We start from the raw sequence: 20,812 nt of genomic DNA, 5'->3' as shown, positions 1-20,812 counted from the left end.
GACAATTTTTGTATAATATGTATGACCTTATAAAAAACACGCAACATATATTTCCAAGCTCTATAGTTTATTTTTTTCAAGTAAAAAGGAAATGAGAATCGTTATGACATAATTCTCCTTTTCAACAATGGCAATATTTGTCCCAGTTCACATCTATTGTATTACAAATAATAACGATATTCATATTTTTTAACCTATATTCGTTTTGACAAAAGAATTTTCTAACTCTCTTTCTTTTTCTCTCTCTTGCTCTCTCTCCCTCTTTCTCTCTCTCTCTCTTTCTCTCTCTCTCTCTTACAAATGGCAACTGTAAGTTCAACATTAGTAATTAATGCTGGAGATCAGAATATTTCTAATAGCACTGCGAGTAGTTCTGTTATCGATAATAAAAATAACGAGTCGCAAGTTACACCACTTTTACAATGTTTTGTTTGTGATATAATTGTAAAAGGACGTTACTATGCTTTAGCAACATGTAGAACACAGAATTCAAGGTCTAAAGTTATTGAAAAATTAGGAGAATTAGTTGGCGAAAGGTATCTTATTCCGATATAATTATTTTATTGTTTCTAATAGTTTAAATATTATTTACAATTGATGTATATATTCCAGATACATGGTTGTCATATCAGAAGATGATGTGATTTGTCGAAGTTGTGCTAATCTTATTAACACTCTTGATAGATTAGAAACAGAAATGCGTAATGTGCGAGAAAATGTTTTACGATTTTTAGAACAAAAATATTCATTAGAAGAAGGAGAGCTATTAGGCAACAGCGAAAAACCTAAACTTTCTCAACCGCCTCAAATTACACGGTCCAATATTCATAATTCTAATAAATGTTTCAAAAGAAAAGATGATATACTATGTGTTAATACTATGGAACATAATAAAGGCACAAAAAATGTTTGGATGCAATGCGATAAATGTAAATATACTACGCATCATAACTCGTTCATGATTCATCATATACGAGATTACATAAAACAGAAAGTATTTTGTGATACGTGTGACATACAATTCTCTGGAGATCATCAAGCAATAAATCACGAATGCAATGTAAAAAAGAATCAAAACGAAGTGGAAGCTTTAAAAGAGCATGAAAGAGAAAAAGGTAAAGATCTAAAAATATATATTTCTAGTAAGAAAGGTCATTTACAATCGTTTCTGTCTGGTAATAATTTCTATAAAAGATGCTGACGAAGATCTAACAAAAATGCCTGATATAGAAAGAAGCGTTCAGCAGAATATGCCAATGTTACCATTCCATACTTACTCACAATTGCAAATTACTAATGAAAATATACCTGTGATACGGTTAGCAAACCCTGAAAACTTACATATTCCAAATATTCTTGAACATGGTAAGAGGAAGAATACATATTCGAAAATGTGTTTGAACAAATAATCTTTTTTATTATTATTATTATTATTGTTTTTTTTTTTTTTTTTTTTTTTTAACGAAAAGATAAATCGTAATAAATTATTAATTTTAGATGAAACATCTACTTCGGATCAACCGATGTATGTTAGAGTATTACAGCATATTAATGTCAATGAAAATTTTATGCATCCTACAGAACTAGCATCAACGCATAGTGACGTTGATATGATGGTTAAAGTTAAAGATAGTTCAACTAAGCAATTATTAACTTTAACAGAAGATGGAAATTTGGAAATGGTAGAGGTAGCATGTTGGAACGACGTGCAATCAGCAGATCCAGATCCAGATACGGATATGCATTTCTGATATACAAGACAAAGTTGATTAATAATAATTATTATATTCTTTATAAAAAACTTTCATCCCAGAGTAATTACAGAGAATGATTGTATAAAGTAATGTCTCATTTGTAGACATTTGTATATTTATACTAATGCATTGCCACATAATTACATTTTTATCAGCTAGTTTTTCAGTAATTTTCCATTGTTTAGTATAGAAATTGTGTGTGTTTGTAATTGTTCTATGAAGATTGTTCTGTAAATCTTTAGCTAAAGTCAAATTGTTATTAATAAAAACAATTATTAAAATTCGATAAAAATAAAAATATTTGAATATTTTGGAAAGTACAGAAACTGATCAAATGAGATATTAATTCATAAAATATTTTAATGATTAATTTATTGATTAAATGAATATGATTAAAAATCTAAAGGATAATTTAAGATTATATATAAACATGAAATTGAATCAGAAATGTTTCATTTGTTATTTATTTATTATTATTATTTTTTATTTTTTTATGTATTATTCTTTTTTTTTTAATGAATGTAGCAGTTGTATATTAGAGATATTCGGTTTTATATATTGGCAATGCTGGAAATTTGAATGTGTTCGAACGTAAAAATATGGCGGCTACAGACGCTTAGGACAGTTTCTCTTGCTGCGCTATAAATAATAATTAATAAGTTTTTCTTGATTATGTAGTGTGTCATACAAGATGGGAATAGAAAAATACGAATGTGATATTGCTTATGTCTTACAAAATGGTGACTTTACTATATTGGAAAAATTATCATCATTTTGTTGCGAATTTGAAAAACGCATCATTTTGAAGATTGAAAATGCAACGGCTGGTAAAAATGGTAAATGTTAAAAAATTAATATGAAATATTCTTTTCGATTGATAATTAACAATTTTCTAATACAGCTTACAGTGATGTCAAATTGTAAGTAAAGATTTAGTATTTATGTAGTTATTAGGATATATTAACTGTACAATATATATATAACTTGTAAACAATTGTATAACTATTTACAAATTTTGTTTTGAAGTAAGAAAGATGCGTGAAGAACAAACAGGACATTATTTTTTTTTTACTCTTTTTTTTTTTTTTTTTTTACATAGAATATTCACAAACAAAGCAAACAAATATGGTCAAAATATCAGAGTTACAAAAACAAATGGAAACATTAAAATATGAAATGGATGATATAATGTTGAACCAAAAAATTGTAGATAAAAAGATCAGTAATATAATCAAACAAGAAGAAATATTACAAAAAGATATAGTAGAAGTCAAGGCATATAGAGACGGTTTATCTCTGGAATTGGTTGACTTAAAACAAGGTAAGTATGTTTACAAAAAAAATATATATATAGACATATATGATAAAAAGAATGTTTATAGTTTATATATATTTTTATGTAGAGATACAAGATAGGAAAGAGAAAAAACGCAAAGATTGGGATGCTATTAAGAGAGCTACAAATGTTTACAAATATAATTTGAATTTTGGTATCAACATAGAAGAGAAAGAAGATTATGACGATGTGAAGGTATCATTTTTTAAAAACAACGAACATACAAAGGATAAATATTACGTACATTTGATTAACAAAGACAAATTATGGAAAGGTATGTCTCTATCTTTTAATATTAAAACTAAGTATACATGCAATTAATAATCAATATATGCAATTAATACTTAGTTCTTATATTAGTCAAGGAAATACAGCCTACACTTAAAAAAGAACATTTGATCGATCTAAAAGGCACTGTCGACTTTACTAGGCAATCACAGGTGTCCAACATCACTGCATTTCTGTGTCTTTTAAGGATTGTCTTTTTAAAGTATTATATGGACGGAAGCTAGAAATATCAATTGTACATTAAATGCTTTTATTATAATACTAGTATTATACTAGTAATGACAATTAGAGGATAAGTATATTTTTATAATATGGAAGATAGAAATTAGAAGAGTAAAGTCTTTATTAATAAAAATTAAAGTATCTAAAACGATTTATTATATATATATATATATATATATATATATATATATATATATATATATATACATACATATACATATATACATACATATATATATATATATACCGACACTCCAACTGTAGACTTATTGGTATGTTGTTATTAAAATTTAAGATTTATAATCGTTATGGTAGTGTTTCTTCTTTTTTTTTATGTTTACCATCTCGTACGAGTATTGTTTACTCCTAGCTTTTCGTCTACTTAGAGATATTTATGTTGGAAACAAGAAACTGCAAATCACAGTACAGATAAATTACTTAGAGACTAAGTTATTAACAGGTATCTGCTTTGTCTTTTGTATATTTATATATGGCACCTACATTATAGTCAAGTTTTACATCCGTATTATGGGTGCTGTACTAGTTATTTATACAAGTGGATAAAGATTCGTGCGCACGTAGATAATTAGAAAAGAATTAGGTTTCTCATCTACAAATATTCTTCGCATTGAAATAAAATCTATGGTAAATTAAAATCATACATTTTCCTATATCTTACGTAGCACCCATAAAATTCATTAATTTAAAATACTTAGCAATTAAATTATCTCGATTTTGAGTTCTAGCTAATTTAGCTAGCAGTCGGCGCTAACGGCTGTTTTCTACATAGACGTTTATGCTGAAAGCTACTTTATGACTTCTCTGTGTTTTCCTTAATCACAATTTCTGTTCTAGAAATACTACTAGGTAATAATAATAGATGAGAGTTAAATTTCAAGGCGTACGGGGCTGGGGCAAACTATATTAAATGACTCTGTTAAAGGATACGATTGCAATGTCGTATAAGCAACTTTAGATGAAATATTAATTTTTTTACGAATCATTAAATTTATTCGAAGAGTGCCGATCGAGTATCGATAACGCGTAAAAAAAAAATCTTATCGCGATTCAAGAAACCACGTTACTCAAGAAAGGGCCAATGTATCATGTATGCATAGAGACGAGCTTATAACAATTCATCCCTATTGGCACTAGTTAACGAGGGGGTCAATTGATCGCCCACTGCCAATCAGCCTATATCTTGAGTAGAGCGTAAGCTAACAGATTTCATTTGCTCCATTGACCCGTGGGCCAATCGTTTGCTCGGCTATCGAAGAAATTAATTATGGATCGAAGTCTGGTCGATGGGAATCGACGTAGAATGACAGCCGTATTTGCACGGTACCATGACCATGTGTGATACGATTAAAACCTAGCAGGCGACACGATTCAAACCATAAATCAAATCGAAAGTTGACAAGAGATATTTTCATAAAAAAAAAAAAAAAATCCAAACGAATTGCATGATTTGCGATTGCAAGAGAATTATCGTAAGCCGGCTCGTTGGAAGATTAATTTCGAAGTAACACGCTAGGTAATCACATCGTACGTGGTGCATTATTAATACAATACTAACTAACGATCTGATAACTTTGAGATTCGAGCAGGGACTATTGATATAGATTTTGTGTTTCCTCGAAAATCTATTATGTATATCGTCTAATCAAGTTATTCGATCGTTGGTCATTAACATCTATTCTCTCACAATTTTCCTTTCTAACTTATCTTGAATGAATTTACTATTGGGTGAACGAGCTATTCATATAAATACGTCAAAATGTATACAATTATAATGAATCGTTGAAGTGTCTGTTAAATAGAATTTAGCTGTGCTCGTCAATGTAGTTATCGAGTTTTGTGCCACGTTCGTTAATATTTATCGTTGGTAACGCATGTTCTTTTTCGATTATGGAATTTTTAGAATGAAGTTATAACTTCGATTAACGACGAAACGATAACGTAAATCTATTATAACGAAAAAATGCGTTCGTTATTACAACACAACTAAGAAGTATACATGTATTAAAGAAGTTATTTACATTGCATACAATAACGTTGTCTATCGTTCAACCGAGACTAACGACCATTAATCGTTTATTTTTATCTCTATAAAACCACGATCTTTCATCGGCTTATATTTTGCATACGTAATAAGAAAAATAAAGGATCGATAATTTCGAAATTACCAGCCGGACGGTATATTAAAAAAAAAACACAAAAAAAAAATAAATATGTCCATTAAAACGATAAAATTCTCTATTAACGGACTCGTACGTGATTCGCGACTGTTCCTACTATAATCGGTGACATATAACAGCGTCTTTCAAAAGCGTTCATCTATCGATTAACAAAAAGCTTCAAGGTTATATACATTAGAACAGTATACAAGAAGCAATTTTCTCTCGTCAACTGGACGACGTTATATTACAGATATTATCATCGTATTACGATATGCATACCTTCGAAAATAAGTTTGCATCCAAAAAGGAAATCTCACCGATCTTAGTCGCGTACATATATACATATATGTCGAAAGGACACTTAATTTCGTCGATTTTTTCCTCGAGCTAACAAGTAGATAATATCGGTAGCCAAGACGAAATCTCCGTTCGTCTTTAGGTGTATATCGAGTTGACTAACCAGAATGGATCTTGAATCATTTCGACGATACGCGAAATTATTCTGTTCGTTCTATCGTTCCGAACGAACTTGAGACACTTTCCTTCGTGTCTTCCAGGTACGGAAGAAGCACACCGAGTAACTCCTTCGAGGCGACGAACTCGCTTCTTTTTATTGACTTACTCCGGGTCGACCAAGTTTAGCCCTCTCATCGAGAAATATTATTCGAGGGTCGCGGCAAAGGAAACGTTACCCCCCGAAGCTGCCGCAGCAGCAGCCAACAAAAGCGTTGGTGGTAAGGGTGGTAAAGATGACGTTGATTCGATCGGCGTTGAAGGTGTCGTTGTTGGACAATTATTCCCCACTCCGTAAACCTTTGCATGATTCACCTCGAGGGCAACCGTTAGATCGGCTAGACCCGCGTCGCACAGTACCGGATTGTCTGTAACGAAAAAGTAAACAAATTTTCTACCGATTATCATGTTTCTATGCTACGAAAAAAATCGTGGCTCGTTGTGTCTACTCGATCATTTTTGAAGTCTAGATAATATGGACTTTAATAACATAGATTAGATCGATCTCGTTCGATTCCCGAAGAAAATATCTTTATTTTTTCGTGCACGTTTTGGACCTTGCATTATGCAAACTCTTAGGATGAAAGATCAATGATGAGAATTTATATTAGTATAACGACAAAAAAAGAGAGAACGAGAGGAGTCCGAAAAATATCGAGACTAGTTGAGATAACGTGGAAGGGTCGTGATAACAGCTACGCGACCACTGTATTAACAATAATAACAAGCACGATCGGCCACGTACGATACAATAAATAATGTGAGATGGCGCCACGAACGGGGGTTATCGCGATAAATGTAACTCCTTGTAACAAATAATGTATGTACGTCTCGCTCGGGCGCCAAACGGAATCACGCTGCTATCAGGGAATAATTTATTTTCTGTCGCCACTCGTCCTCTCTCTCCCCTTCTCTTTCTCTCTCTCTCTCTGTCTTTCCCACCCACTTCTTTTTCCTTCGTCCAACTCAACGACGTGTTTATTAATTATATACTGGCGCCCATTCAGTAGATGCGTGTCGACTGATCTAATCATTGTAAGGGTGAAAAGACAATTGAGCGGAGATCATGATTTTTCGAATTTTTTTTATCGAGTCAATTTCAAAAGCGTCTCGGTCGAAGACGATAAAAAAAGAAAAGAAAAAAAAAGGGCGGAAGAACCGATATCGTTTATCCTCGTTCATTATCTCGTTAGCTCGTTTCAAATGAAATAATAATAAAAAATGACTCACCTTGAAGGTATATACGAAGAACATCTGGGACACCGTGAATGGTGCAACGAGTATTCGCAACTAATTCCGGCATCAGCGTTCGTATCCGATTCGCGCTGACGTCTGCCCAACAGAGTACAGGAAAACCGCGGAAATCTCGGCCAGAGAGCGTAATCAAACGATTATGCGAAGCATTTAATTCTTCCAATGCGGGCAGCCACGTCTGAGTTTCATAAAATTTCGTTTAGTCGAATGAATTTGTTGAAGAAAATTTAACGAAAACGATTCACACATGTTGATTCCCTTACCTCGGAAGTGTCTTCGAGCGTGATGAACTCATTATAAGATAGATCGAGAACACGAAGACGATCGAGTCCACGAAGATCACGAAGAGCGATCATTGGACCTAACGCATTGTGACTGAGATTGAGTTTTTGAAGTTCCTTCATACCGACGAATAGAGAACCTTCTAAACTTTTAAGCTCGTTATATTGTAGTCGTATGTCCTGAATATTACCACCTACCATCTCGTCACCTTCCTCTTCGACTAAATTCTACAAGAATCCAATCGATCTTTTCAGTTCGATATCTTTTTATTATCTTTTCTTTTTGTTTAATTCTAAAGTATCACAAGGATGATAGAATACTATCTGTTGAACTTTTAGGATTATGTATATGTGTATCTTAGAGTCATTTATAATAGCATATACTAATTAATAAACGTCGGTGCTATTATAAATCGTACGGTTATATACGTAATTTATGATGGCACTTCGTTCCTATGTTTTTTCGTTGGAACAAAGAAATTGTTGTTGTAAATTTTCAGATTATGTATATATATATATAAAATCTTAAAATTAATTGATATTAAAATATATGGTATTGTTTAGAATTATTACAATAGAATCAAACGAATGTTGCTCACCTCCGATGGTGTTCTTCCTCTACGTAACCGAGCTATTCTATTATCAGAGAGATCGAGCATTCGTAGCTCACGCAAACCACGCAAAGAAGCGAATGAGAACTCTCGTAGCTCGTTGTGCGTCAAGTTCAGGCATTTGAGAGACCTGAGAGGGTAAAGGGCACTATTGGCCCCGCTTCCATCTTCATTAGTGCCACCAAGAGATTTCAAAGAGTTGTGTCCAAGCTCGAGATCTTCCAGCATCTCAACTTCTACGAAGTCCTCTTCGTTCAGCTGAAGCGAAAATATTCAAAGTGTTTTCTATGAACTTATTTTAATAATTAACAGACAAAGTTAACACGTTTCTCTCTCTCTCTCTCTCTCTCTCTCTCTCCTGTTTAATCAATTCTACAGTAATAATCATCTCAAAGTAGTTTTCTTAAACAAATCTAAAACATAAGAAAGAAGTAAAAAAAAAAAAAAAAGAAGAGAAGAGTCAATGAATCGTCGGGAGAACTCAATGGCCGTCATCGAGTCTCGCTCCATTTGAAACGACGTTCAAACGACGATAAGCTCCTCTCTCGATTGGAACTCTCTTTGCGTTTGCACGCGGAAAAACACGCGAGAGTACGTACGATCGACGATGATCGGCGTGTCGCGACGATTCAGATAAAAGAATGAACGTTCTCTCTTTTTCTCTCTCTCTCTCTCTCTCAATGACGAACGCATCTACGTGACGCTCGTGGTCTCTTCTTCTTCTAACCCCCATAAAGATAAAAAAATAAAAGAAAAAAGAGAAGGGAAGAGAGAGAGAGAAAGAGATAGAAGAACATCGTATAGGCTCGCGTCACGATAAATAATCGTAAACGTCGAGATCGAAGCCCCTTAAGAATCGCTTTCTACAGATAAGCCGATCTCGAACGGGGGCTGAGAGGAAGAATTTATCCGATAAACGTCCGCTCGAATGAAGCTTTAATCTGCGCGACGGAACTACTCGGCATAATAATTATGTTACGTTGCGGTAATTGACTTAATGCACGGCACGCTCTAGAGACGCCTCCGCGCGAGTCCCTTGCTTATATACTGTGTAGAGAGATGCTGCGGCTACTCTGCGTGCGACAGAAAGAGAAAGAGAGAGAAAGAGAGAGAGAGAGAAAGAGACACGCGTATGTACGACACGCTTCACACGAGCACGACTTCTCCCATGTATCCGCGCGTGCTCGATACGACGCCCTGAGGGCTACTCTTCTTCTTAACTAATAAAACATACAGCAAAGTTTTTTTCTTCTTTTCCTTTCCTTTTTTTTCCTACTACGTTACGTTGCACTCACAAGAACTTTCGATTATGAAAATCGATTGTGAAAAAAGGAAAAGAAAAGAAAATACGTTTAGTCGCGATTCGTCCTTTGTAAGCTCATGCGAGAGATAAAGAAATGTACGTGTATATGCGTATGAAAATTTTTATTTACCTCCTGCAAATCGTTGTATGAAAGCTCGAGGAACTTGAGACGCCGTGCCTTTTGCAAAGCTCCGTTCAAGCTACGAATCTTATTGTGTTGAAGGAAAAGAGATTCCAAACGATGAAGGTATCGAAACTCCATCGGTAGATGAGTCAGCTTGTTGTCCACGGCGTAGAGCATTTTTAAATTGTGCCCCGAGGACGGTAATTCGCCGTCCAACGATGTGAGCTCGTTCGAATTTACGAGCAACCATTCGAGCTGATTCAGATCCCTGTGAAACGGGAAGACATATTTCATTTGGGTTTTTTCTTTCTTTTTTTTTTCTTTTTTTTTCTTCCTTTTTTTCTTTCGCTTCTCCGCGCGTTGCGAGGGAAAGTGAATTCTTGTGTCCCTTTTTTTCTCTGTCTTTTTTTTTTGTTTTTTTTCAATCTACGTCTCCATTGAAAATAATATTTTTTCGTTCTTACAACAATCCGATAAGAGTTTATCACACACGTGACTACTACTACTCTTCGAGAACTTAATTGTATTCCTCTCTCGCGAACGGTCGTAGTCTTAATCGTTCGAGTCGAGCAAAGAGTTCATTCGTAACGTTGTCGATGATGAATAGAGCCAATTAGATAAGTGGCACTACGGAGGATGGTAAACATCATTGTACCCTGAGTAAAAACGTGAAAATATTTTCACGAGCGAGAGACCGATTTTATCAGGGCTTTTATCTCTCCCTCTCTTTCTCTCGTTATTACATATCCTCGCTGAGAAGGGATGATTGTCATAATAGAACGAGCGAGTGGTTTTTCTTACCGTAAAGTACGATTCAAGGTGTGAAGCCGGTTTCGGCCTACGTGAAGATGCTTCACCAACGGTGGCAACGAACCTGGCACCATCTCGGAGATCACGTTTCCTGCCATCGACAAATGCTGCAACGTCGGATTATACTGCAATAAGAAGAATAACCAAAGACTGTGATATCTATGTTGAAACAACATTCTTTTAACTTTGTCGTTTGGATCTAATTAATGATAAACGTTAAGACGATATCGATGAACTTTTAAAGCTCGGACGTATGTTTGTATAATTACCCGAGAAGTCGTAACTCGTTTCGCAAAGATCGAATTTCACGAGAGAAGGTTATCGGTTAACGAGAACCATGTTCTTGTTACATATTTCTATCGAATCTTTATTCACGAAAGAGAGCTCGATTAAATTCGTCGTAAGATTCTTGAAAAAAAAGAGAAGAAGAAAGAAAGGAAGGAAGAACGTCGTTGAGTGCAAGTTGATACTTTCGAGTTCCCCTCTAACGACACTTCTACTTCCTCTCGTCGATCTCTTCTGCTCTTTGCTTGTGACGTTAAAGGAAAGAAGAAAAGAAAAGAAAAAAAAAAAAAAAAAGAAAAAGAAACGTGCATCCGTGGCACGAGGCACTCGTTAGAAATTATTTTGCTCGCTTAGTTAGAATCGCGAATCGTCGCGCGGCTTTTAACGTCGTCGCGGTAATTCGCCGCACGTGAATCGTCACGTGTGCGTGCGAAGCATATGGATTACGGATGTTCCGTCCGTTTCTTCGAAAAACACATTGTATTTTTTTCTAATTGTTTTTCTTTCTATTTCTTTTTTTTTCTTTGTTTTCTTTCTTGCAATGCATCATTCACGCGAACAAGGAAAAACGATTGTCTTTCGCGCGTAATCGACGATCGATACGTAGAAATCGAAAGAGAAGATCGATTGTGTCATTATTGCTTACCTTAAAGTCATCGAGATCGATACGACTAATACGATTTCTACTAAGATCCAGAGTCCTCAGTAACGAAAGATGCGATAAAATGTGTCTCGGTATCGCTGGAACATCGTTATCAGCAAGACTCAAATATTGTGTCCGTCCCAAACCGGCGAAAACATCGCCATCGACGACCCTTCAAAATAATAATAAATATAATAGTTAATCATTGTTGAAATGCAGCTACATTTTTCTCATCGTTAGGTTCGGGTGTTAATCCCTAGAGATAAGTTAGCGATAAGCAAAATTGAAACTTTCTTTGAGAGAGAAGCTGGAAAGGCATCTCTTTTGATAACGTTATCTTCGTTCTTGCGCGCAAGCACGCACGCATATATTCACTCGCACACACGCAAACTCGTACTGAGAAACACGTGGCTTCTTTGAATCAATGAACAATATGCAAACGTAACGTCGCTTAGAAATTTTTACTTCGCTACGTACACATCGTTTGCGTATCTTTTCGTATTTTTATTTCAATTCCGATTATTTTTTGTTTGTTTTTGTTTTTTTTCTTCTTTTTTTCTCTCTCTCTCTCTCTTTTTTTTTGTTGTTGTCTTGTTCGTTTTTTTCTTTATTTTTATATTTTGTTTTATCTATACAGAAACAAGAGGATTAGCGATTAGACGAGTTCATGATTGATTAAAGTTGACTTTAATTATCAAGGGAAAAAGGAATGACGTAAATTTTCAATTATCTCAATTATCTTCGTCTTGGTAAAATTGAAATTGAAATGAATTGCCTTTAATCGAGAGTCGAAAAATCGCAGGACAAATACATACGTAGATAGGTTGTTGCGAAAAGGGGGTACGATTACTATCATAGGATTATTCACTTAACGTTGGCTCGCGGAGCGTTTCGTTATTTAATTATTGCAAGATGATAAATGCAGGGCTTCCCGAGATAACTCTTTCGAAAAGGTCAACGATTAAGAGACTCCATTCTTACGTTCGTGTTTCTCTATGTTTCTTAGCTCGTGAGAACGCGCCTTCTCGAAGATCGTTCGCATTTCAAGGACTCTCATTTTCCTTCGTTTCTCGTGGTATGCACGGCAGGATAATCAAGGAAGACCGGTACACGTCCTTTGTGTTGCTCGGAAAAAATCCGAAGAATTATTTTTTCTAAGAAACGAAAAAATTCATGGATATCGCGCATAGAGCAGACGGACGTGGAATCTATTTTTTTTCTTTCGTTTTGTTTGTTTGTTTGCTTTTTTTATACGATTCGAATTCTATGCAACGATTCAGTTATATTATTTGGTTTTTGATAAATTAGAACAACCTACAATAACGGTGTTTTTTGGTTTATATAGAAACATCTTCCAATCAGCGTCCGAAATTATAGCCGACGATATTTTGCAATGATAGTAGACCTCTTTTATCGACATTCGTATCATATTCGTGAACACGCATGAATTCCTTCTGTTAAATAATATAGAAATACTAATGTCATCGTCGTTATCGCATTTGGATGAAACACAGCTGACGAAAAATGTTAGTCGAAGTTACGGGAAAGGGTGACGTGGAAGGACGATATCGCACGCGTCAAACGTCAAACGCGTGATAGAGAAAGAGAAAGAAAATCTTCGGGACGTTTCGATCGAATACCTACGGGTACGAGATCGATGAGAAAAGTGCGATAAATATACATCTCTCACGATCGATTCACGTACGATAGAGTGATAAGAAAGATAGCACGTAACGTGGTCGTGATTAACCGATTGGTTGATCGATTAAATTATTTGCAAGTTTTATCGATTAATCGACCAATTTTCTCGTGATAAAGAATTCAATTTCGTGAGGATCTCGTTAAAAAAAAAAAATCGATAACAGCTTAATCTTATTGAAATAATTATCCAACTCACTCGAGATGATCGTGATTGAGTTCCAGCCTGGTTATGGACATCCTGAGCTCCTTGAAATCGTGCCGTGATATATCCCTGAGATTGGAATGAGAAACTCTTAGGATGATTTGTTGTTCAGCGGTAAACTTCCCTCTAAGGGCATCGGCTAGTTGCCCGAAAGAGTCCATACGTTCGCAGACGACCTCGATGCGTTCCCCGTGTCCTCCGTGATGGGGAGGAGGATGCGCCGGAGGAGCATTGTTGCCGGCATTGGCCGTGGCCTGAGCCGGATTGATAACGGGACTGGAGAACTCCTCTTGTCGGCAGGTGCACGGACTGATTTCGCGCCTCACGGCACAGTGGAGGCTCGTACTCGCGGCGAGTCCGAGGAGCGTGTAAAGCAGCCCCGACATGATATACGTATATCTATCTTCTTCGCGGGACACCGAGGACGGGACGCGCGCGTGCGGTACGAACGACTTTGTTGAACTGTCGCGAAACTTAGTGCGGGAAGAAAGAAAGAAAAGGAAAGAAAGGAAAGAAGGTAAGAAGGTAAAAAGGTAAGAAGGAGGAAAGGACGGAAGGAAGGAAGGAAGCAAAAGAGGAAGGAAAGGAAGTAGGGGAAAAAGGAAGACGACGAACAAGAACAACAGGACTACCTCAAAGCACTACTTTATCCTCCTCTTTTTACTTTTCTTCTTTTTCCTCTTCTTCTTCTTCTTCTTCTTCCTCCACCTCTTATTATCCCGAGGAAGACTTCTTCGCCTTAATAGAGGGTACGTCGTCCAATCGTTCAACGCTCGTAAAACTCCCTCTTCGATCGGAGGCTCCCGTCCAATTGGAAAAGGGTAACTTTATGACAAGGGCACGCACCAAAGGGTTCTTTATCTTCCTTTTAACGATGCTATCCTTAGCTGTCTCCTTTTTCCTTTTACTTCTTCTTCTCCTATAATAACAATATAAAGAGAAATCGATGCAATGACACACAAAGCACGATTCGTAACGATTGGACAACGAAAAGAAAGATCAGGAGAATCAGGAGAACGAGATCACTGACAATCACATTGACTGTCGCGGACACACTGCGTTAACTGGACAAGCCAGACGTGCACCACCGGCGCTAGTCCACGCTATTATCTACACTGTCGCGATCCACATCCCGCGCGGGGTATATAACGCTCTGCTCAAAAACGCGGGTGAAAGCTACCCGTTGTCTCCCTCTCTCTCGCTTTCTCTCTCTCTCTCTCTCTCTCTCTGTCTCTTTTTTTTCTCTGTTCGCGACGGACAAGCAAGAAGGCTTATCGTCGCCAGGGGGCCCTCCTCTTGGCGCCACGGACGCGGCTATGGCATTAAGCCGCGACGCGACGCGCGAGACTTACTTATAGTCGCAAACGTCGTCGGCGCCGCGCCTCCGGGAGGTAACGCTCTCGGACTTCTTTTCCTTCTTCTTCTTCTTCTTCTTCGTTACTTCTGCTTCTGTCGCTGCTTTTGTTGCTACTGCTACTGCTACTGCTCCTGCTACTATTACTACTACTATTACTATTATTACTATTACTATTACTATCACTATTCCTACTACTATTTCTACTCTATTACTATTACTGTTACTATTATTACTATTACTACTATGATTACTGTACTACTATTACTATTCCTACTACTATTACTACACTACTACTCTACTACTACTACTACTACTACTACTATTGCTGCTGTGCCGTTGCTTCCTCCTCCTTTTCCTCCTCGCAGGACTACACGCTTATGGACCGTATGTTATGCGTGCTCTTTCTTTCTCTCTTCTTAGCACCCAGTGTCTCCTATCTCTTTCTTCTTATCTCTCTCTCTCTCTCTCTCTCTCTCTCTCTTTTTCTCGCTTCACGACGAGTCCGGCCTACTCTGTCCTCCTCCGTTGGACCTCGTCTCGTTCTCTTATCCGTCTTTCTCCCACTCCATTCCTCTCGCCTTGGCTCGAGCGCGTACTCGGTAGCCGTGCTGCTTACAAAGAGACGAAGAAAAAGAAAGAGAGAGAGAGAGAAAGAGAGATACAGATGGATGTCCGCGTTGTCCCAACCGCGTCGATTCCGTCTTCCGTCAATCGAATTTTCAAGAAACGCTACGAGATCGATCTTTTCGTCCGAAATCTTTATTTTAAGAAAAAAAGAGAGAGAAAGAAAAAGATACATTTTCTTTTTTTTTCCATATTCATTTTAAACCGTCTGTCTTATCATTTCCTTCGATCATTCCTACCTTCCGAAAGAATTCGTTGATCGTGCGAAAAACGTCGTTGCAAATGCGAACGCGGTGTTTACACCGATAACAAGAGCGTTGCTCAACTTTTGACCTTTGCTTCGGCTGACTACACGGTCCGTGGACTTAAAGAAAATACCAGATAATTTCCTCAACTATTCTCTCTCTCTCTCTCTCTCTCTTTCTTTCTCTTCACGTCTTGCTCAGTGTCATTCTTGCTCGTTCCTCTTTTTAATGATTGTCTATCGACATTTGAACGTATTTCGTTTGAATGTAAATCAATTCGATCGTTTCTTCGATATTTATTCGATATTTCACCAACTTTTGCCGGAAGAAAATCATTAAACGGAATTTCTGATAATCAATTTTTTTTTTCCTAAATAAAAGAGATCTTATTTGAGCATCTCTTTCTCTCTCTCTCTCTCTCTCTCTCTCTCTCTCTGTCTCTTTTATTCAGGAAGGAAATACGAGCATCACGTGATTCGTTGGTTGCTTCGTTGGTTCTTTCTCGAAGAAGACATTCGTAAGATTAGATAGATACTTGACCTTTTGATATATGGTCACGAATCAAAGCGGAAGAATTTACCGACGAACACACCTCATGTTATTCGACGATTTTATCATATTTAAATCGCACCCGTCAATGTGACAGTAGATTTTTTTCGCATCAATTTTTGCGCATCGATTTTTTTTCTTTCTTTTTTCTCTTCTCTCTATCGTTTCTACGTGATTATTCGAAAAAAGAAATCGGAAAAGTAAATACCACGACGAGTCCGATTATGAGATCTCTGGGTTCTAGTCTAGAGAAAGAGATGGGAAGGGGAAGGGGAAGAGGAAGAGAAAGAGAAAGAGAAAGAGAAAGAGAGAGAGAAAGAGAAAGCTTGAAGGTAAGCGCCACGCACACGGTATGCGCTCACGCTGCCCTGAAAACCATAAATAAAGTTCGACGGGAGACGTCGCCGGTGCCAGGAAGTCATTAGTGGCTCTTCTCTCTCTCTCTCTCTCTCTCTTTCACACTTTCTTTTTTCTTTTTATTTCGCTTCCTCTCGAATCTAAGTACGCTGCTCCATTTCTGTCGCAGGTAAGTCGCCTTGTCCCTGTCCTGAATTCTTACCTACGAATGCCGGTTAACTCAAGTGTAAAGGAAAAAAAAAGGAAGGAGATAAATAAGTAAAGAAATAAAGAAAGAAATGAAAAAAATGATTTCGCGTTTCGGTTAGACGGCTCCGGTATTTTTCGAGGCGTCAACTCAGAACGAATGAAAAACGAGGATAGGGCGCGAACGGATTTCGAGGTGGACGAACCGACGTGAGCTCCTTTGGAATGCCGGGTTCGGTTCTTCGTCGTCGTCGTCGTCGTCGTCGTCGTCATCTTCGTCACGATGCTACTACTCCAATCTTTACGGATGTCAGCCGCGTCACGACGGACGGATGTAGCTATTAAGAGCGCGCGACCGTAGATTTAGGTAGGTGTCGGACTCGGTGACGCGTCGTGTCTCAACGACACGACTTTTGCTCGATCGTTCGAGATAGAACGATATTCGCTCTTGTCTTTTCGCAACTGATATACTGGGTGGTCCGAAAATGACGACGGCGGTATATAAGTAAATAGGTACGTAAGTATCTCCCGTAGTTCCTTTTTCATTCCCTTTTTTCTTATTTTTTTTTTTTTTTATTTAAAGGAAACTAATAGAAACTAAGAGAATTTCAAAAGTAACTTTTCTTAGATATATATAGATAGATAATATCCAAGTGACGTTCCACAAATAAAATTCGTAATAATAAAGGCGTGACACAGTTCGCGTCCTCGTTTTGTTGACAAAATTTTTATCCGTAAAGGGATCTCGTAGCCACCCTCCGTTCGCTCTTTCCAAAGGCGATCCCATCTCTCTGTCTGTTCGCTTTGGGGACACTTTGCATGCCGAAACATCGATGCGTCGGACGCACCGTAGGAAGAAACCGGTCGTTTCGCCACGTACCTGCGGTGTGCAAACGAGACGAGGACAAATCGGGATCCCGTCGTCCCGCGCTTGGCAAATTCGGGAGCCGTGGCCCCTCTTAATATCTCTACATGGAGGTTGGTATAGAGAGAGAGAGAGAGAGAGAGAGAGAGAGAGAGAGAGAGAGAGAGAGAGAGAGAGAAAGGGAAAGAAGAGAAAAAGAAAGAGAAGAAGGAGCTCTCGTCGAGAGGAACAAGGCACGAGCTACTTGATCGCGAGCACGGCAGAAAGAAGGAGAGAAGGGGAGAAGTTTAACGGCTCCGATGTGTTGGTTAACGAATGCGAGAATGCGACCTGGCGCCAACGCACACACAGAGCCACCTTCACCGAGACACGGATTCTCCAGCAGTGGCAAACACCACCGACACGCGAACACCATCGTCCTCTTCGTTCGCTCGTCTTTTTCCTCTTGCTCCTCTTTTCGATGCGGTTATATCGTTTCTCCCTCGGCCTGCTGCTACTCTCCTGGATATCTTTCTGCGTTTTGCATAGCTAGCAAGACACGCACGCGAACTTCTCGTTTTCTTGTCGTTAAAGAAATACGACGATGACGAGGAGGAGGTAGAGAGAACAGGACGAGGCCCGACGAACGGGGCCTTAAACGGGGGAAATACGATGAAGAGGGAGGCGAGAAAGACCGGTAGCGAATTAGAATACATATATATGGCATATGCTCTCGAGCTACCGGCCAAAAGTTTGGCGCGTCACGCACGTGCGCTTTATACACCTTTCTCGAAAGTCCGACTCGATCGATATTTTTCATCTACGTTTTATTATTTCCCGACCGACCATTTCCGGCATTCCCCTCTAAGCTTTTTTCCTTTTCTTTTTTTTTTTTTTACTCTCGACAATATGACAATCGTCGAAAATCGTCGTATCGCGTAATTTAAGCCAACATGCTCGATCGAATTCGTCGTCGTTCGAGCTTTTAATTATCGACGAAGAAATTTTACTAACGAGCTTTCGATAAACTATCGTATTGCTATTAAATTTGATCCCTTTACATCCCTTAAAGAAAATCGTTCGATCGAGGAACATGAGAGCCACTGTGAACGCGTGTTTACGATGAGATTTAAAAGAGCAACTTGCTGCCGCTCTCCGCGGTTCGCGGCTACGGGTGAATCCGTCAATTTTTCATACTCCTCTCTCTCTCTCTCTCTCTCTCTCTCTCTCTCTCTCTCTCTCTCTCTCTCTCTCTCTCTCTCTCTCTCTCTCTCTCTCCCTCTTTATCGCACGCACGTTAGGGGCCTTTTTTCCGAACGGACACCGGGCGCCAGGCCCCGCTACACGACACGAGAGACGGCCGTCACTTCCTGCATACAAAACCGAAGCACCATTAACATTCTTCGCTTGTGCACGATCAGACGCATTATCTTCTACCGATACAAATATGTACGCACGTCTCCTCGCTACGTGCGTGTGAGAGAAAGACAGACAGACAGACAGAGACAGAGAGAGACAGAGAGAGAGAGAGAGATAGAACACGCTTCTTCTCGCATATCCGCGCAGCCGTTCCTCAGTCGATGCCCTAATCTGAATAATGCGATCGCCGGGAGTCCTCTCTCTCTCTCTCTCCCTCTTTTTTTCATCCCCGGTATGAATCTCACGCGAGATCGAAGCGTCTCGAGGTCGGCTGTTTTCGTAGGCGCGTACGATGCATCGGTAAGTCGCATTCTTTCATGAAAAATTCGAAGCTCGCGCTCGTTCTCCTCTTTTTTATTTTTCTATTCGTAAAACGTACGAGAGAGAAAGACAGAAATACTCGCAAACACACATATTCACGTACACAGAGAGAGATACGTAAGCGATTCGTCGGCGATTCGTCGGCGATTCGACGACATTGAATTTGTTCGCGACGACGCGACGCGATGAGGGCACCAAAAGTTCATTGTTACTCGCGGGGCCTTGATCCCTCGCGGATTAATTTACGAGCGGGGAGCACCCATCGAGCAAAGCGAGCTCTCAGCAAGCATCGTGTCAGTTAAACGCGTGCCTTCCTCGAGCACGCTCATTAAGAAGGTCACCGGAGGCGCCAACTTATCCAGGAATTTTCAATTTTCACAAAAGCCTTAGCCGACTCGTCCTTCCTTCCTGACGTTTCCTTCCGAAAAACGAGAAGAAAAGAGATACAAAAAAATATCATCGAAATCTCGAGATCGGATATCGGATCGAAAAGGACGATCGATTCGACCGCGAAGATCCGTTCTCTCCTTTAGAAAATGATCGACTTATCGTCTCAATACTTTACTTTTACTCGTTTCTACCAGAACGAATCTCCCCGCTTCGCATTGCAGCAAATCGTACCAGCGATAACGCGATAATTTGTAATTCGTCGTAGAACGTCAATTAATGTAATTTAGTATGTGCTCGATCAACGGACTTAGGAGTTGTTAGATTATACTTAATTAGCATTTGCGGAGAAGGCGACGGATCGTCGGAACGGTATTATTTACTAAGAGTTCTTATCGCGATCCGTGTCCTCTCGCCACCTTATTATTTCTACGTTCAGTCGACAATGACAAATAAACATTAAACATGCCACGCAAGGTAACTCATTTGACCGATCAAACAACAAACCAACGAACCAACGAACCAACCCACCTATCTCTACCTACCTACCAACCGTTAAGATCTCGTGCTATGCATAATTATGCGTTAGGCGTGCTAGGAACGCCGGTATATACGCGCGTCCGTGTCTCTTCCGATGCTCTTCGTCAACGACAGTACTTTTCCTAATTGCTCGCCTTAGTCCGTGTCTTACGTCCTTTTGTCGCCGTTAATACACGACAATGTTTTCGAATCAGCTGATCTACGCACGTCGCGATCTACGTCTCGCAATGGGAATTTAAATGAACCCACTAAAAGCGAGGCGTGGGATTTAAATTGATACGGAGTCGTATGGCACGGAGTGTAACCAGCGCCATCTCGCGAAGGATCGAGGAAACTTCGATCGATCAGTGGTTCTCACGTCCAATCTCGTATCTCTCGTTGATGACGCCGATCGGAATGCCGCCGACATAGATGACGCTGCTTTTTAACTCGAAGAAGAAAGGGGAAACAAAAAAAAAATCGAAAGAAAAAAAAGG

The 20,812-nt window shown here is 38.6% G+C and overlaps 2 protein-coding genes and 1 long non-coding RNA gene across 5 annotated transcripts; 1 reads left to right on the top strand and 2 right to left on the bottom strand.

Moving 5' to 3' along the window:
* Window positions 1–117: 117 nt before the first annotated feature.
* Window positions 118–3,748, top strand: LOC127066884 (uncharacterized). The gene is made up of 8 exons (XM_051001135.1): window positions 118–536; window positions 613–1,115; window positions 1,195–1,365; window positions 1,498–1,749; window positions 2,426–2,590; window positions 2,854–3,075; window positions 3,158–3,364; window positions 3,439–3,748. Exons 1-8 carry the CDS (start codon window positions 301–303, stop codon window positions 3,600–3,602), a joined length of 1,920 nt encoding a protein of 639 aa, XP_050857092.1. The 5' UTR covers window positions 118–300; the 3' UTR covers window positions 3,603–3,748.
* A 315-nt stretch (window positions 3,749–4,063) lies between these two features.
* LOC127068529 (protein artichoke) lies at window positions 4,064–20,555 on the bottom strand. Of its 3 annotated transcripts, none has more exons than XM_051004822.1 (9): window positions 20,342–20,555; window positions 13,502–14,426; window positions 11,608–11,776; window positions 10,668–10,801; window positions 9,873–10,134; window positions 8,428–8,697; window positions 7,811–8,056; window positions 7,524–7,725; window positions 4,064–6,661 (listed from the first exon to the last, which is right to left on the bottom strand). In XM_051004822.1, the coding sequence occupies exons 2-9, from the start codon at window positions 13,891–13,893 to the stop codon at window positions 6,441–6,443; spliced, it is 1,896 nt and encodes a 631-aa protein (XP_050860779.1). In that variant the 5' UTR covers window positions 13,894–14,426; window positions 20,342–20,555; the 3' UTR covers window positions 4,064–6,440. The 3 variants fall into 3 exon arrangements, with proteins under 3 accessions (XP_050860779.1, XP_050860786.1, XP_050860771.1); XM_051004829.1 differs by having other exon boundaries at window positions 20,350–20,555; XM_051004814.1 differs by lacking the exon at window positions 20,342–20,555 and adding an exon at window positions 14,860–15,362.
* Window positions 12,063–13,493, bottom strand: LOC127068548 (uncharacterized). Its single transcript, XR_007782969.1, has 2 exons — window positions 12,586–13,493; window positions 12,063–12,233 (listed from the first exon to the last, which is right to left on the bottom strand). It is a non-coding gene; the product is annotated as an uncharacterized LOC127068548 (long non-coding RNA).
* Window positions 20,556–20,812: the final 257 nt, after the last annotated feature.

The sequence above is a fragment of the Vespula vulgaris genome, chromosome 1 (assembly GCF_905475345.1).
Source record: "Vespula vulgaris chromosome 1, iyVesVulg1.1, whole genome shotgun sequence".
Taxonomy (NCBI): Eukaryota; Metazoa; Arthropoda; class Insecta; order Hymenoptera; family Vespidae; genus Vespula; species Vespula vulgaris.
Note: the sequence above shows the minus strand (reverse complement) of the source record. Positions and strands in the feature narration are given on the sequence as shown.